The following is a 17,698-nucleotide window of genomic DNA, read 5'->3' as shown; positions in this document are numbered from 1 at the left end:
TATCCTAACCTATCAATAATCCTATATTTTCACAAGTAGCAAGATGCACTGCAAATATTGAAACAGAACTAAATGCACGCGTTCAGGCAATTGCTTTGGGAATGCTTTTCAGCAACAGAAGGTGGTGCACTGGATGGCTAACCAGCTTTTCTGCTCTAGAGGGGCAGTCCAGACAGGTGCAGAACATGCAGTCCTCTACCTGCTGAACTGCCAAAATGTCTCTTCAAAGAGACAAGTAAATCCTGAAGACATCTCTTACAGCCCAGGTCATCAGTTTGGAAAACATCCGCAGAAGTTATGGGGAAGGAATATTTTCCTGCGGCCACAGATGATGACTGTCATTTTGCCATCACTGCTGTGACCTCAGATTTCCAAGTAGCATGTGGTGCTCCCCCAGGAGCAGTGGGTCTCTGCCAGCACAGCAACACTTTCCCACTCCTCCTGGCCCTCCTGTGTGCTGGTGGCATGGAAGCCCACATGGAAGACTTCATTGCCCTCTCTGAGGAGACGGATGGACATGAGATCCTCTCAGAAGAGGAACAGCATTGTCCCACACCAGCTGGCTCTCCAGAAGTGGACACAACATGCTTCACTCCACTATCTGCCCGCTTCCCAGCATCTTGAAGCCACAGTCTCTTGTCAAGGTCTATGTCTGCAACCTTATCTGAACCTCAGGCAGGAACCACTTCCCAGCTTCACTGGCTCTGTTTAGCTCCATGTGTTGCTTTGTCATTTGGACAAAACAACGTAAAGCTGTCTTCTTGCAAAGAGGTGAAGCTAATGTCCCTGGTACCCTACCAAAAAAAATCTCCACTGCCAACAGCACTTGCTCTTCCTGAGTTCAGAGCTGGGTGCAGTTTAAAGAGTAAGTGACTCTGGCTCAGATGTGAGAACTGAACAAACCTTAGAAAAGTTTGATGAAAAGTAAAAGAAAACACACAAACCAGAGCTCTCAGTTGCTGTTATCTTCAAAGCCTTTCTTGTGCTTCTAGAACAAGTTGCTTGTTTAAAAAACATCAGAGTACCAACTTTTGAGGATTTTTTTTGTTAAGTGGTACTTTTTGGAGTACTATTATCATTCTTTTTTTCTATTGTGGGAGGGCCATTTATTCCATTCATCTCATTTCTAAGAGTTTTAAATCCCTGTCACTGATAGGTACTGAACAAACCCAGGAAGAGCTGGGGATTTTTGTTCCGCACTGCTGCTTACAGCCTATCAGTAATATTTGTCTTTGCCTGCTTAAATGCAAAATGCTGGTCAGGTGTGTGACATTATCTCGTTTGTCTAACAGGTAAGCTGCAAAGTGCTGCAGTTCTTCCATCAGTACATGTTGGGCTGCAACTACTTCTGGATGCTCTGCGAAGGCATTTATCTTCACACATTGATTGTGGTGGCAGTGTTTGCTGAAGAGCAGCGTTTGCACTGGTATTACCTCTTGGGCTGGGGTATGTATAATTTGTAGCAAGGTGGTCAGTTCTTTTAGATGTTTAAATTCTGCTAGCGCTTATATATCTGATTTATTATATTTATACTGCTGATCATAGCTTAAGATTGAGTTCTTGTGTCCTACATTCGAATGCATTTGTTTGGGTGGGCCTAGAGACTTACAAAAATCAGCAGGAGTCAGTATCCATTATTTGTTGCATCTTGGGATTTGTTGGAAGAAATGCTTATGTTTTGTTAAGCAAAACTTTGGGAGAAAAACAGATTTCTATCCAAACACATCTCTTTTCTCAACAAAAGTGGTCTATTTTTGTCACTTTATATAAAAAATATTAATCTGTAACAGTACTTTTAAAAGTATATTTTTTTTGGAATGGAGAAGAGGGAAGATCAGTATCTATGTTTCCCAAAGTGAAAAAACACAGCATACAGAAAGAGAAACCAGAATTTCTCTGGAAGTGAATCCAGTATCAGATATATTCTGGCAGACATTGTTTTAAAGATGCAATTTTACCTACACAGGAGTAGGTAATGACTCTGCTGCCAGGGCTCATTTTGTCCAACAGTGATCTCTAGAGCATTTCAGAGAAATATATTTCTCTGAAAATGTCAGGTGTCAATAAGCAAATCTCAATTATATACCATAAGAGATGTTACAAACCCATACACTGTGAATGCAAACTGCATGTAGTTGCATGCATATTGCTCAAGGAACCATGCCTAGGTCAGTCCTTCATCTCCAAATAAGCATATCTCTTCTGTTTTCATTAAGGGATCCCTTGCCTTTTAATTAGTAGCAATAACATATATTTATCCTTTGGACTATCTGTTCCAATAAAAGGCCATATAAATACAGCCATTATATTACAATGGAGTGCAGTCTCTTTCATATTTCAATCACTATTGTATATCCAGTCCACATCAGTGTTGATAGAAAATCATTATCAAGAGCTTTTTCCCAGTTTGGGAACCATGAATCTCTGGCCTTATTCCAGTTTCTTACAAGCCAGTCCCCATATCTTGAAACCACTGGTGCAGCTGTGCAGTAAATGGTGGACCTTTATCCATTGTCCCACTGCACTTAGGGATGGTCGCTTGTATTCATCTCTTGCAATCCCAGTCTGAAGCAGGCAGAATTTATGCTTGTCGCGGTTTAACCCCCGCCAGCAGCCAAGCACCGCACAGCTGCTTGCTCGCTCCCCCCACGGTGGGGTGGGGGAGAGGATCAGAAGAGTAAAAGTGAGAAAACTCGTGGGCTGAGATAAAGACAGTTTAATAGGTAAAGCAAAAGCCATGCATGCTATCAAAGCAAAACAAGGAATTCATTAACAGCTCCCCATGGGCAGGCAGGGGTTCAGCCATTTCCAGGAAGGCCGGGCTCCATCACGCATAATGGTGACTTGGGAAGAAAATGCCATAATGCTGAATGTCCCCCCTTTCTTCTTTCTCCCCCAGTTTATATATACTCAGCATGACGTTCTATGATATGGAATATCCCTTTGGATAGTTCATGTCAGCTGTCCCGGCTGTGTCCCCTCCCAATTCCTTGTGCCCCTCCAGCCCACTTGCTGGTAGGGCCTGAGAAACTGAAAAGTCCTTGACTTGGTATGAACATCACCCAGCAACAACCAAACCCATCAGTGTGCTGTCAACATTGTTCTCACACCAAATCCAAAACACAGCACTGCACCAGCTGCTAAGAAGGAAATTAACTGTCCCAGCCAAAACCAGGACAACTCTATATTTTGCCTCTCTTTGGAGATGTTATACTTGTTTAACATTATTTCATTTACAGCAGGAAGATAAGAAACAGCCCTACTGATTAAACAGAGAAAAATTAGGAATTAATTAGATCACAGAAAAATGACCCAGTTCTGAGTGTTCTGAAGAACTTTAAAACTCTGACTTCAACCACTAGTTAGGCATTCAATATCAGGTCCTACATAGGCAGTAATAGCAAAGTGGAAAGTTGTTCTTCCACTGTTTGTATTTTCATTTAAAAGACTGGTAACTAACTTTCTTCTCACGGTATAAGGCTTAGTGCTGCCTGGATACCTACATTAGATACCTAGAAAATTATCATGATTTTCTAGTTTATATGGATTACAGGGCCAGAGAAGTTTCCACGCGTAAGAACTCCTTTTCTCCCTTTTTTTTTTTTTTTTAATGATAATATAATCACTCTTTTTTTCTTATGAGAATCATATCTTTTCTGAGAAGAGAGTGACCTGTTATGCTCTTAGAATTAAAACTATGTGGAACACCATTAGCTCTTAAATGAAGAAAACTTCCCTGAAGAACCCAAAACTGAGCCAAGGTTTCTGGACTTTGTCAGTCTAAATCACTGAGCCCTCATGGAGCAAGCAACTGTGCTATCACAGTTTTCATTGTTCAGAATATTTGAATATACAAAGTCTGATAGGGCTGTGCTTTTGAAATGGCAGCCCTATATAAAGAGTCATTTTAAACATTTCCTTCCAGATAGAACTTGTTCCCTTTTCATGTCTTGCAGCATAAGCCCTCCCAAAATAGTGTCATTCCATATCCAATCATACAAGAGGACAATGGTCAGAAACGTATTTTTTTCAGGTGACATTCAATTTAGGCAGTGCAATTTAATGCAACTGAGACAGGTAGCCTGCAGTGAAAGCTTGTGAGCTAGCTGTACTGTTGCTGAGAAAGGCACTAGCATCATGGTGAGTAATTCAGTGAAGTTATCTGATAAGATACTCATCAGTATCTGCAGCATTGCCTGAAAAATAAATAGGGTGGTGGCTGTGGTAATAGGATGATAATATCTTGAGAAGGAAAAGGTTAATAAAAAATGGACTCAACTCTTCACTATGAAGCCTGCAGCCTTTTTTAATGAAACTAGATGAATACTTCTACAAAACAAGTAATAGTCATTAGCACCTCCTAACTAAGGTAGTAATCATTAATAGCAAAATTATCTAATCAGGACTATCTGGCCAGCCCTTAAGTTTGCATAAATCAGTCTAATTTCACTGATTCCAGAAGCAGTAGTTACATTAAACATGCAGCTATGTTAATCAATGGAGATACACTTCTCCAAAGGGCAATGCAGAGCAAGCAGAGCAGGCTGTGCTCTGAATTACAATTCAAAAGATCAAGGTAAATGTACAATGCAAGGTGAAGTGACTCATTATTCATTGTTATAACTAATCCCTATGTGAGGACACCTAGATTATTTTATTTGGAAGAACCACTAATGACATTTGTAAAATAGCTTTATAAGAAAAATAAAAATCTGAGCAAATATAAAACACTTTATGAAAGGTTTAAGGTGATCGGATGGAATCTCTCATGGACAGGTGTGTTTCAAGGTTGATGCCTTCAGGAAACCCCTTCTCTGGGGATGTCATTTCTCATTTACTGTTTCACTGGGTCAGGAAATCACCCTTATGCAGGGCAAGAAAACAGCAACAAATGTGCCCATCATAGTGCCAGTCCACTCTGCGGGCTGCTTCAGGCAGCTTCATCCACGTAGAAGTGAAAAGGGAATGATTTATTTGGACAGTGCTAAAACAAGGTGCCTTCCAAATTCAGCTGGAAATACAATTAATTGTCAGTTTGTGCCATGAAGGACCTGGCATGACCTAAAGGGATACGTCATATCTTTTCCTGGGATGGCTGGGGTAAAGCCTTTTCTAGGTTACTCACTGCTCACCACGTGCTGTCAGACCCCTGGAGCGATACATGTTGTGCCACCAGGACCCAACTGACTTTGATGCTCCACTTCTCATTAACTCTCTGCCTTTTGGCCCTTTACAAGAGAAGAGCAACATCTAGCCCTAGAAGAGCCCATCCACCCTGCAGATGGGAATTTGAGCCATAGACAGTCATGAGCTTCTTACCCTGTAACTTTCCATCGTGTTCTTAAGATTTGCTTGTGAATTTGTTGAGCCAGGTATTCTAGGCTAATGTGTTTAGCAGAAGAAAAAAGGACCTTTGGCGTCACGTGGAGTCCTGTACTTGCACTATTCCAGGCCAGAGCCTTCAGATGAATAATTTTTGCTATTACAGAAAGGCCCCTTAAAAATTGCACTTCAATCTGTCTGTCAACAAAACTGGCCCGGGCTTGCTCCATTTCCAAATCAAAAGGATTTTCTCATGCTGTCAATCCCATAAGCTCACCCTGAGGTTAGAAGCTCCTTTCTTTCAGTTCTGAGCTTTTTGTTGTTTTATCATGCATCATCACCCAAAAAAAGGCATACTGAAGCCAGAGGCCAAGTAATGATTTTCTAACGATACATAAAGGAGAGGGCAATCCATTTTGTTCTCCCACAGCCATGTTGTCCTCCCAAGGTAAACTGCAGCAAGAACTTTTTTTGGCAGTAAAGTAGCTGTTGCTTAAAGATACCTGGAGACATCAGTGTCCTATTTAGATACTTTTTTGACCTTATTCTCACTCCAGCATTGGCTGGCCTGTGCTCTGGGGTGAGATTTCCCCAGAATTTGGCTGGGGAGTCTCTGTCTAAAACGGTTTATGAAAATACTAACACCCAAAGAAACGAGGAACCATGTTCTTCCCGCTGTGACTAATCATGGTATCAGCAGGACGTTTTCACACATTTTGATTTATAATTATAAAATATCCAAAGCTCAGAAGAAACGACCATGGTTTATAGGGAAGACACAGCAGTAACACCAAAGGTGTCCACAGAGCTCTCTGCACAGACCAGATGAAGCAGTAGGTCATCTCCGCACCGGCCTCTGTCTGCATGTGCAAGGTTGTGCAAACTGGGGTCAGTACAGCGCAGACTGCCCAGTTCCAGGTTTCTAGCCTGTTGGAGAGGGACACAACATACAAGCAAGCTGAAGGAAGATGGACAGGAATGAACCAGATTGTCACTCTTAATATCAGACTGGAAATAAGAATTTGAGGCTTGCAGTTTGTTAAACATGGCATGTTACCAAGCCTTTGGCCCAGTGCAAATTTGCTCCTGTCAGTTCCCCGTCAGAGCAGTGGCCTCCCCTGAGGCTGCACAGGTAAGTCAGGAGATGTGGATTTATGGTATCCACAGCTTCACTCCCAGCTGAGATGGGATGGGCTTGGCAGCACAGAGGCTGAGAACCTTCAGAAAATATCACAAATCCCCATCCTCCAGAAGACCTCCTGACTCCAAACATTTTCTCTTGCCATAGGCTCCAAAAGAGCAGCTCCTTGCTCTGTTGTTTATTGCTTTGTATCTGTCGTGTGAGTTAATGTGTCTCTCTTGCCTAACAGTGATTTACATGGTTTTCACAAGTGTCCCGAGGGAATACTCTGCTGAGAACTGAATGATCCTGGCACCTTTCCCACACTGTGTGCTCACACCCTTCCCTGCACACCCTGCAGCAGCACGGCGGGGGGGCAGCAGCTGGGCTTTGCGGCTTCTTTTGACCTGCTTTGAACATTATTCCCTTGTTGCATCTCACCATCAAGGTTATGCTAGGGCCCTGAGTGTGATGGGATTGCGGTTCTTCCCTGAAAGCTGTGATTTTGCATACATGTGTTGTGGACAAGAAACTTCCTAGTGTGTTTGACACATGAAATTCAAAACAAAAAAATACCAAGACTGATCTATAACTTTAATCATTTCAGGGTTCCCTTTAGTGCCAGCATCTATTCATGCTGTTGCAAGAGCCAGATACTTCAATGACAAGTGAGTAACATGTCTGTTTTTAAAGGAACAAAGTTCTGTGTTCTATTTAACTGTGTAACACATTTTGAGTTAATAATAAATTTTAATGGTATATTTCCCCTCCAGCTGCTGGATGAGTGTTGACACACACTTGCTCTATATTGTTCACGGACCTGTAATGGCAGCTTTATTGGTAAGAATATTATTTGCTGTCAACAGTTTAATAATTAGTTTACGAATGCTCTTAACCTGTACAGAATAGAAGTTTCTGTACTTTAATATTTTGGTCAAAACTCAGAAGTAACTAGAGGTTTTCTCTACTCAGAGTTACAGGGACAGGTTCTCAACAGTTCTCAAAAACAAGTCCTGTAAAGGGACCTCCCAGTAAAGAATCAGATTTTGAGGTAGAGAATCACTAACTGTTTTTGAAAATCAGGGAGGTCATTCTCTCCCAGTGTAACTTATTTGTGACCAATTTACTACATTTATGTGACATCAATGAGGCATTTAGCTATGCCTTAGCTGGTGTGAGCTGAGTGCAGCCTGGTCGCTCAGCATGAGTTTTACTGGTCATTGAACTGATGTGGTCCCAAGGTAGGGAGCTAAACTAGTCCCAGGAAGGGACCGAGCTGGGCAGTCTGAGTAGGAGGGCAAGATCTGAAGTGCAGCTCAGCAATATATATACATAGAGCATCTTGTATGCCAGTGGTGCTCTTTTGCACAGTAATGCTGACCTTCCTGAAAGGTACAGAAGGGGTTTTATTAGACCCAAGCTCACCTCAATGTGTCACCCAAGCTGCACTTGCAGCTTTTGAGCTGCCTCTTGCTTGCAGACATCTGCATGGACGTACCTGCAGTAACTACCTCGGAGATCAAACAGTAAGGTGGTGAATACTGGGAACATCTTTGAATAAAGAAACAACTTTCCATCTAATGGCTGGAAAACCTGAAAATCATTCTACCCTTTCCTGAGAAGAGTCTTGCACATCAGCAATGTGAGGAAGTCCATTCCTCCCTGCCATATAGTATGCTGTTTAGAAGCACATCTGTTATAGGTTTACTGGTTCAATCTTGATTGCTTCTGCTGTTGTAATGCTACCTCACTTCTGGGAGAGGCCATTCAACCTTTATTTTTATCACCATGCTCCAAGTCTCATCTTAGTTACAAAGAAATAAAGCAGTGACTGTTTTTTATGGAAAAAGGCCAATCTTTAACACTTTTCAAAATAAGGCATTATAATATGTCTTGTGCTTATGCCATTCACAGTCTTATTTTTCTTATGAAGATGGCAACGTCTACAGAAGATCCTGCATGATTTGCTACAAAAATCCTATAGTGACAGATGACTCGGGAAAGCTGAGGATTTTTACCTTCATAAAGTTGTCTTTCCACTTTTCACAGTTACTTCCAGAAATTCTAAAAGTGACTGTTAAGCAGAGTGAGTGAAGTCAGAGCAAGGTGGAGAATAAGGTTTAGATTTTACACTGAATGGTACCTCAGGAGTCATTTATTCCTTTTTTTCCAGTAGAACACAAATGTAAAACAGTTGAAAGGTCTTTCAGTAGTTAAGAAGTGATGAAATGCTATATCAAAGCTTACTGATTCACATTTTATTGTTCTGAAAGTTTCAACTGAAATTTCTCATATATCTAAGGAATTTGGACTACGAAAATATCTACGTGAGTTATGTAGCCTACATACTTATTTAAAAAAAATCATCTGAAAAAAAAAGTCCATTAAATTTCTGAAGCTTAGGTGCCTGATATTACTATAACAATGTGGAAAAGAGTGATAGGGTACACTGGAGAGAGAATGTCTGTGGTGCCTAGGATGTCCCCAAGGTCCTCACTGGGCTCGTTGTCAACCTGGGTCTGCCTTCCCTGTGCCTTCACAGGCTCTCAGCACATCCCGCAAGGAGCTCTCTGTGGAGCCAGGGTCACGAGCAGGTTCTGTATGCTGAGCACCCACAGCTGGACTCAGATTTTCAGAAATGACTGAGGAGATGAGATGCTGAAATACTGCATATTGCTGACTGTAAGGGCCAGGGGCAAAACTCTCTGAAGTGTCTGGTATTTTAGCCCTAAGCCAGCAAGTGTTACCTTTTACCTGTGGGTAAAAATGTGCCACGGGGTCCGTGCAGTCTGGTGGAAGCAAGGGGCAGCCTAGGTTTATCTCAAGGGCAGCCTTGGTTCCCCTGCTTATACACCAGCCTGATGGATTGGCCTGTGTAAGCTGGACCACATTCCCAGAGAAATTGTGTGCCCCCAAAGGTCCCGTGTGCCCAGGGACACACTGGGGTTTGTCTCACCGGGCTGCAGACATCTTCAGTGTGGACTGAAGCAAGATACCCGGGTGATCTTCAGATTCAGAAGAGAGACATGGTTACTCCTAGGGGACAATTCATCCATCCCATTTAAGCTTTAAACATAAAAATGAGATTAATTGTTCCCTGGAAATCCTGAATTTGCCCACATCAGTGTCAAAACAGCCAGTGCTTCCTAGAACTGATCCTGCCTGCCTGCCTGAAACATCCATGCAGGCTCCCCAAGGGAAGTGTGTAGAGCAGCTTAATATCTCTTTTCTGAAGGCATTCAAGGTACTTTCCAAGGCCTGATTCCCAAGGAACTGCCTGTTATGAGCCACAATAAAGCTAGAAAGTTACATTTTACTGCCATTTATGTGCATTTTTATTGTATTTTTATTTTGAATGTTTTTTTAATGTGAATGCTTTCTCCTACAATGGCTTTGATTTTGCAGGTCAATTTTTTCTTTTTGCTTAACATTGTCCGAGTTTTGGTGACAAAGCTGAGAGATACCCACCGTGCTGAGTCCAACATGTACATGAAAGCTGTCAGAGCCACTTTAATCCTGGTGCCCTTACTAGGAATTCAGTTTGTTATTATTCCCTGGAGACCAGAAAACCGACTTGCTGGAGAAATATATGATTACATCATGCATATATTAATGCATTACCAGGTACGTTACATAATAGCAACTTCAGCTTAGGTGAGGTGTTGCTGTTAAGTTAATTTAGCCGAAAATGCTGTTGCCAGTTGTTTTGACCCAAAACTGAGAATGACCATGGTTTTGCAGTTCTTTTACAACCATTTTCATGTTATTGGATTATCTGCTTTTGCACAAGTAGCACCACTGCATAAAGAACAACCACAAGATAGGGGAAACAATGAAAAGTGTAGCAAAAAATGATCAGTTGGCACCATTTCTAAACTAGGGAGAGAAAACTGAGATCACAGAGGGCTTTCAAGTTCCAACACGATTTCTGTTGAAGTGTTCAAATTGCCTGAAAACTGGTGCTGTGAGTTTAACATTAAAATTAGGTGTGTATGCAAACTGTTACACAGAGGGAATGCCAACACACAGAGGAAAAGACTGCGACAATGAAGCTTCACTTAGGAGTTAAAATTCCATTATTAGGCAGTTGAAATAAAAATATGTGACTGACATTTTGATTTCATAAATGCTTTGAAAATACAGCATCATTCAGTAAGTCTGGTTTCTTTTCTTTTAAAAACAAAACAAACCTAAGTGACTTTAAATGCTTTGTTATCTGGTTTAATGACTGTAATATAGCCAGCCCTGTATTGACTAGGAAAGGCGGATTTCTAATGCATTTGTGAATAGTGGTCAACATGGATGAGTACAGTAACCCACTTCTTGTTTCCTTTCATACAGAGGCTAAATGCAGAATTATTTAATGTTGTAGTAAGAAAAAAGCTTTTAAAAAAAAATCAATGGTGCTTTTTCCTTAAATGGAGTGATAAATCATGCTACCAAAATCTATGTGTCCTGTCACCTTAGTTTACATTTTCTGTTTATTGTCCTTATCCCTTCAAAACTGTGGGTGAGCATGCTGCTGCATACATAGAATGACTGAAGTTATAGGTCTGTTTTTGCAGTGTGTGCAATCTTATAGTACAGTTCTGCTTAAAATGAATGAGAGTCTGTTTCTTCTATTGTTACCTGTATTGTCACTTCATTGCTCTTAAGAGTGATGAAGGAGTATCTCCAAATAAGCTTTCTGGTGACAAGTTGCTTACAGTTTTAGCAAGTTAGGATAAGATAGTGTGTTACAATAATCATTTTACTCCTAAAACATCTTTCAAATCCTGTGAGGTTGTAGGAGAATTAAAAAAATAATGTTATATTAATTAACAATCCTAATTATGGCCATTATGCAATAGAAAGTCACCAAAGCAAAGTCAAAATGGAACCAGAAACAAAACCAAACTCTCGTGAAACTGTTGTACTGATGGATGAGATTAGATGAGGGAGGGATCCATGGAGGGAGAGTTTCATCTCTGATGGGTTCCTTCTGCCCATGTCCCAGGCACTGGGAATGGGTGTCTCTGCGTGGCTCGGTGACCCCGATCACTGCCTGCCAATACATTTTATTCCATTTCAACAGTGGAGATGGTGCTGGGGATGCAGGTGGGGACACATTGTGAGGGTTTCCTGTGCCCTGCTGCTGCTGTGCCCAGAGAGGCCACCGGGCATACTGGGGGGTGACAGCCCACCCAGGGCCGTCCCTGAGCCAGGGCAGCAATGCAGTCCTCACAGAAGAGCTCTTGACACCTTTGCAATATAATCTCAGTGTGCTTCACACCAGCATGTAAAATTTGGCCTTTCAAGAGCGCTATGCAGTTGTACTCTAACTTCAGCTGAATGTGATGCTCCCTCCTGTACCTAGAGTGGATTTTTAATTGTATTCTGAAATAAGCTTTCTTAATCCTTTTTAAAACATTTCTTGTATGCATATTTAAGATTGCCAACTGTATATAATCGCTCCTCTGGTGCTTGTTTTCTTCTAGGACTGATTATGGAGTTAGCAGATAGTGTATTAGCTTGTGTAATGCCTGTGCTTCCCTGCTGGCTATTGCGCTCCCATAAACCGCAGCGCAGCCTGCTCTCCGTAAACTAGCAGCAGTCTGTTAGTTTTTGCATCCTGTGGCATGTCAGGCATATACAAGCAGGCAGTATGGGAGCAATTATGATTTTTTTTGATGGAAAATACAGTACATTCTCCATTTCTGCACTGGTTAAATTATTATTTTTTATGCCTTTTCTAGAACAGAGAGACAGTTTTTCAACAGCACAGCACTGCTCTAAGTGAGCGCAATGATTTGCTATATTAGTTACATCATCCACGTACACAGAAATGGTGCAAACAAGCACTGCAGTCTATTGTAAAAATCAGAGGACTGAAGATGATGAATGAGAAAGATTTTGTTCCCACAAGAAGCTGTGTAATTGTATTTATTTCAGTTTTCCCTGTTGAAAAACAACACATCAAGATGTTGTGTGCTAGGTTTCCTCTGCTGAAATCATTTTTGAATAACAGAAGCCAGTCTGGTTTTGAATTGTCCTGCACTTTTTGTAATACTGCCATCAATGCTCACCATTTTAAGCAGAAGTGTTTTTTCAAATACAACTATATGAACAATTCAAAAGCACTGCATGCCTGCTTCCCCTGTATCAGCTTGTGTCTGTTTCACTACACAGGCCAGATTCTTCGTAACAGATCTGTAAAGTAGATGTGTAAATGACAAAAAAATTTGAAGACTGTTTTTGTGCTGCAGATATGAATGATTGTACTTTTCTAGCCCAGCCACCCAGCCTCCCATGGATCCTATAAAAGTCGAGATTACTATCTCCCCTCATCATCACCAATATCAGCTTTTCAGTCTCCAGACTTTGCTGAAATGAAGATTGCACCAGGGAAAAGAAAGATATTTCTACTCTTATGTTGTGGCTTAACCCCAGCTGGCAGCTAAGCCCAACACAGCTGCTCACTCATTCCCCTCCACTAGAAGAGTAAGAGTGAGAAAATTTGTGGGTTGAGTTGAGGACAGTTTAATAGGTAAACCAAAAGCTGCACAAGCAAAGCAAAGCAAGGAATTAATTCTCCACTTCCCGTGGGCAGGCAGGGGTTCAGCCATCCCCAGGAAAGCCGGGCTCCATCACGTGTAGTGGGGACCTGGGGAGACAGACACCACCACTCCGAACATCCCGCCCTTCCTTCTTCTTCCCCCAGCTTCACATGCCGAGCAGACGCCATACGGTATGGGATATCCCTTTGCTCAGCTGGGGTCACCTGTCCCGGCCGTGTCCCCTGCCAGCCCCTGTGCCCCCCCAGCCCACCCGCTGGTGGGGTGGGGTGAGGAGCAGAGAAGCCCCCAGCTCTGTGTGAGCGCTGCTCAGCAGGGACTGAAACATCCCTGAATTATCAACCCGGTTTCCAGCACAAATCCAAAACATGTCCCCATACTAGCTACTATGGAGAAAATTAACTGTCCCAGCCAAAACCAGCACACCTTAAGTGGAATAACTTCTGCACGGAGTGGGATGCTGTAGGTGCGTTGCTGAACATGCAATAGCTTATTAAGCAGAGCTCCTAAAGTAGGCACCACAAAGCAAACATTTGCACTCCAGGAGTCAATGAGTTGCAGACTTTTCCTAGAGGACCTGACTTTCAAAAGCCTGTTAGATAATGCTGAAAGCACAGGAAAGATGCAGACTTCCTCAGGGTGTAAAGCATTATGGTACAGAATGCGCTGGCTCCTTGCAGACCTCTGTCATGAAACCACCTCTGTCACTTAAAAGCCTAAAAAGTCCCATCATGCTGCCCAGTGAAGATGAAATGGTATACCTGGGCAAAGAGAGTGCCTCCTGCGAAGGGGTGGAGCAGCAACAGACCTGTGTCCTGCAGGTCTCCATACTGAGAGAGGACAGGAGAGATGTGACTTGTGCCTCACATGCTGGTGGGGCCATCTGCACCTCCACTGGCCCTAAGGCTTCTGCTGCCACTTCCCCCACCCTGGGAACCACTCAGCATCGTTTGAGGGATCCCAAGCTGCAAAGAGATCAGGGTGCTGAGCAGGATCCTGTCAGACGGTCTGCTACCAGCAGCCGTTATCCCAGCTTCTGATCTCAGTTGTTGGTCCATAGTAGAGACCTCACAAGAAAAAAGGAGGTGTAGAAATATGCAGTAACCCTGTGCTCTCAAACAAAACCAGAGATAAACACACTCCTGCTTGCAAGCTCCTACACCAACTGTCCCCTCTCACCGAATTGTCTCTCCAGCATCTTGTAGCTGGCTTTGTAGAGGTTGTCATGTTGCCTAACATGGCACTGTCACTAGGCGACAGCCATGGAGCTCTGCTTGGCACAATGGAGAAACAGCCCCTGAATCATACACATATGAAGCCATATACAAGCACTTGAAGATACTCTTCTCCTCAATACCTTGCATACTGTGGCCCCAAACGTGCAAGTCCGCCTCTAATGAGAAATTCAAATGCTATTCAGCACAAGGGCCTTGGTTTCTATTGGCACATAAAAAGTTTTTTTTTTCTATTAAATGTAGAATAATTAAAGGTTTCTTTCTCCACAAGTGAGATTACTTATGTATCACACAGCAGCTTCCAAGCAGCATCCTCTGGACAGCAACCCCCACCCTGCCAGGGAGGAGGATGTAGCTCATAGGGGCCTCATTTGTGTAAAGGGTATTTTGTATCTTTAGGCATGGGTTTGAGCCACATACATATCTACCCTGCCTCCAAGTTTTAAATTCAAATCTTCGCAGCTTTACACAGAACAAAATTAGCCCATTCAAAAGTGGCCTTTTAAAAACAGTGAGATATTTCAATGTATTTAAGGTGGTATTCATTCCATCTGTTTCTCTATTTAAAGGGAAATAAATATCCTCTGTGATCACAAATGATGCCAAACCAGACAGGAATATTTTGTCCTTCTGTGCAAAGTTAAGGTCATAGGACTGCTTTTGACAACATAAGTGGATTTTTATTTCCTGGTTGTTTTTTTTTCTTTGCATTATTAGTAATTTCAAAACTTTCTAGTATTTTGAGCCAATGAAAGTTGGGGGAAATGTTTTTTTGAAAGCTGGATATTGTAAAGTGCCATTTTTATATGAAAAATTCATGTACAAAATGACAGTAATGAAACATCCAGCAGAGAGCAGGAGAAGCAGCAAAGTGTGAGCTTTGTCTGATAGGATGCCTCCATCATTTTGCAGCAGGTGGTCTGCTGTCTTCAGCCCTCTCGTGACAAATCTCCCCACCCCAGTAGCAGCAGAAACAGCACAGACACATTCTTTGTTTTGCTTATTTTTTGTTAACCTAACAGAAATGAATACTTCATAATGCAGTCATTTACCTCAGAGATGCTGTATGAATGTGCTGTGGATTAAGATGATGAGGAGCACAGTATTGTTTTTCTCAAAGCTCTTTATCTTAGCTGAAATGAGAGAGGTAGGAATGGGAAGTACTTCTATGAAGAACCTTAGCCGTGCTGCTTTTTTTGGGTTTTTTTTTTGGCTGTCCATTCGGATCCAGAAGTGAGAAGTGAATGGACATGGCCCAAAGCCCATGCAAAGAATCACAAACTGATTTTCTGTATTATGGCTATCTGTACAATTACGTGTGCCATCATCTTCTATCATCCATAATAAATATATCATCCCACTAAAGCCTAAACAGCAACACAGTGTGTAATTAGGACAGAAACGAAGGCCATGGACATGCTAGGAATAAGAGGAATAAGCATATCTAGATATGCTTTCCTGGTTGTATGGAGACATAAACCTGAAGATAAAAAAAATGAGGTATCAGAAACCCATGTAAATTTGCAGTATCTGCATAGGTATTTTTTGTTTTTTTCTTTTTTAACTTGAGCAAATTACCAAAACTTATCTTCAAGAGACTCACATCTTCTAGGAGAGTGAAATACATATTAAATACCTGTCAAGCAAAGAACGTCCTTGGACCAATATAGGCACTTGGACACAGGGAGAGACTCTGTACAGCATCAATCGGGTACTGAGATCTGAGAGCTGCTGACTCTGGGCAATCCGTAAGGTGTGAATCAGCTGAAAGCCACATTCATCTGTCTTCCCACGGTTCCAGAAATAAAGAATTTTCAGAATAAGTCATTAAAGGCCTTAATTTCAAAATAAATGTATTATTCATTTCTGCCCTCAATACCACAGCCAACGTTATTCTGCTGGCAGCAGGTAGTGTATCACAGGTCAGTTAAACAACTCCACACAGTGGCAGAGAGATACCATTGACCTACAGATCTCTTCCTCAGCAAGAATTGCACCCTGAGCAAAAACCAGCAGCAGTTAGAGAGAATATAGAAGATGTATGTCAAAGAGATACGAGAAATAACCTGTGGGCCTTACATGAAATATTTAACTTATATCCAGTCTGTCACATGTTTTAATAGATCCACTGTAGAATTATCATCATCTCAAGCCCTCCTGGTTCTGAAGGGTCAAAGCTGGTGTCTGCTGTGGATATCTCTGTAGCTTTACAGCTGAAGATAACAATAGTACTCTGAACTGTGGGCAAAACTTTACATATAAAATGGAAGAAATAGAAATATAGATGGCAGAGCCCAGAGGGCTGTTGCAGGTGGAAGAAGAGCAATTAGACACATATGGGACAAACTAGCAAAAATAATTTCTTCAGCCAGATGTACAACACGCATGGTGTCAAAATAACAAGGAGCCAGATGTGCTCTCAGCTCTTTCCAGACCAGAAGAGCAACTGCAGGGGATACAAGGCACCACCACAGCTTCCTCTTTCACTTTTCTATCAGAAGTTGTCTGGAGAAAACACTAGTTAAGGGAACTACACTCTCCAACAGAAGAAAAGCAGAGCAATTACAGGACATAGAGAAATTCTAATACTATAGGAACTGAAATGAAAAAATGGCTTTACTTCAATTGTTCAGGTTCAATTTCTGCCTTTAGGTGAACCGCAGTTCCCAAATTTCCTCTAAACATTCTCACCAAAGGACAGACTTGGAATTTCTCTGCTTCTTTCTCTCCTTCCGCTGAGCTTTGTATCTGCTGTCCTCGGGGACTGTCCATTGAGCTCCCCTACTCCCAGAGGAGATCAAAATCCATCTCATTTGCCATCGTGGCTGATGGCTGTTAATAAAAACACACTTTAGCAACATAGCAAGACCCCTGCTGCAACCCCATACCATGTAGTTCAATAGCAAATTTTTGCAAGACACTGCAAACTAACATAGTGTGCACAGCATGGGAGAAAATCAATACAGGCCGCTAGGAAGTGACACATTTGCTCCCCTTGCATAAATTTTGGATTTAGGAATTTGTGGTCTGACAAAGTCCTGCTTTAGAGGTGCAAAGTTTTGGTTGACTTTGTGGTGTTTCTCAAACCAGAGCTTATGGACAAACTATTGTGCATTGCATATTGTGGACTGGGATTTGAGTTTTTTGACAAAATTTACCGTTTTTCCAAAACACAAAAGAAACTTTACTTTTCTCATTATGGGTACCCTTCCTCCTCCTCATACATGCTTTTCTGTGTTGCTACTTGAAGTCATGTGAATTTACAAATTCTGTGTTAAAGAAGCTTTATTGGAGTAAAGTAATTGCCAAAATTGAGGTGGTCAGCACCTCTTCAAACCAGCCTGTGTATCTCTAATATATAAGCGTTTTGTTAAAACAGTTATTTCTTACCTTACATTTGTGGTCCAAAATATACACTGGAGAGTCCAAGACATTTTACAAAGCATTAGCTACAATTTAACTCAATC

General features: G+C 41.8%; 1 protein-coding gene across 1 annotated transcript in view; it reads left to right on the top strand.

Annotated features, from left to right (window-relative positions):
- The window catches only part of CALCR (calcitonin receptor), a 77,150-nt gene that overhangs the window by 49,513 nt on the left and 9,939 nt on the right, over nt 1–17,698 (top strand). Inside the window, exons 7-10 of the mRNA XM_037382458.1 lie at nt 1,293–1,446; nt 7,050–7,110; nt 7,216–7,282; nt 9,848–10,066. Coding sequence (XP_037238355.1) covers nt 1,293–1,446; nt 7,050–7,110; nt 7,216–7,282; nt 9,848–10,066 — 501 coding nt within the window. The remainder of the gene's footprint in view (nt 1–1,292; nt 1,447–7,049; nt 7,111–7,215; nt 7,283–9,847; nt 10,067–17,698) is intronic.

This window comes from Falco rusticolus, chromosome 4 (assembly GCF_015220075.1).
Source record: "Falco rusticolus isolate bFalRus1 chromosome 4, bFalRus1.pri, whole genome shotgun sequence".
NCBI classification, from domain to species: domain Eukaryota; kingdom Metazoa; phylum Chordata; class Aves; order Falconiformes; family Falconidae; genus Falco; species Falco rusticolus.
The sequence above is the reverse complement of the archived record's forward strand: the minus strand, read 5'-3'. Positions and strand labels throughout refer to the sequence as shown.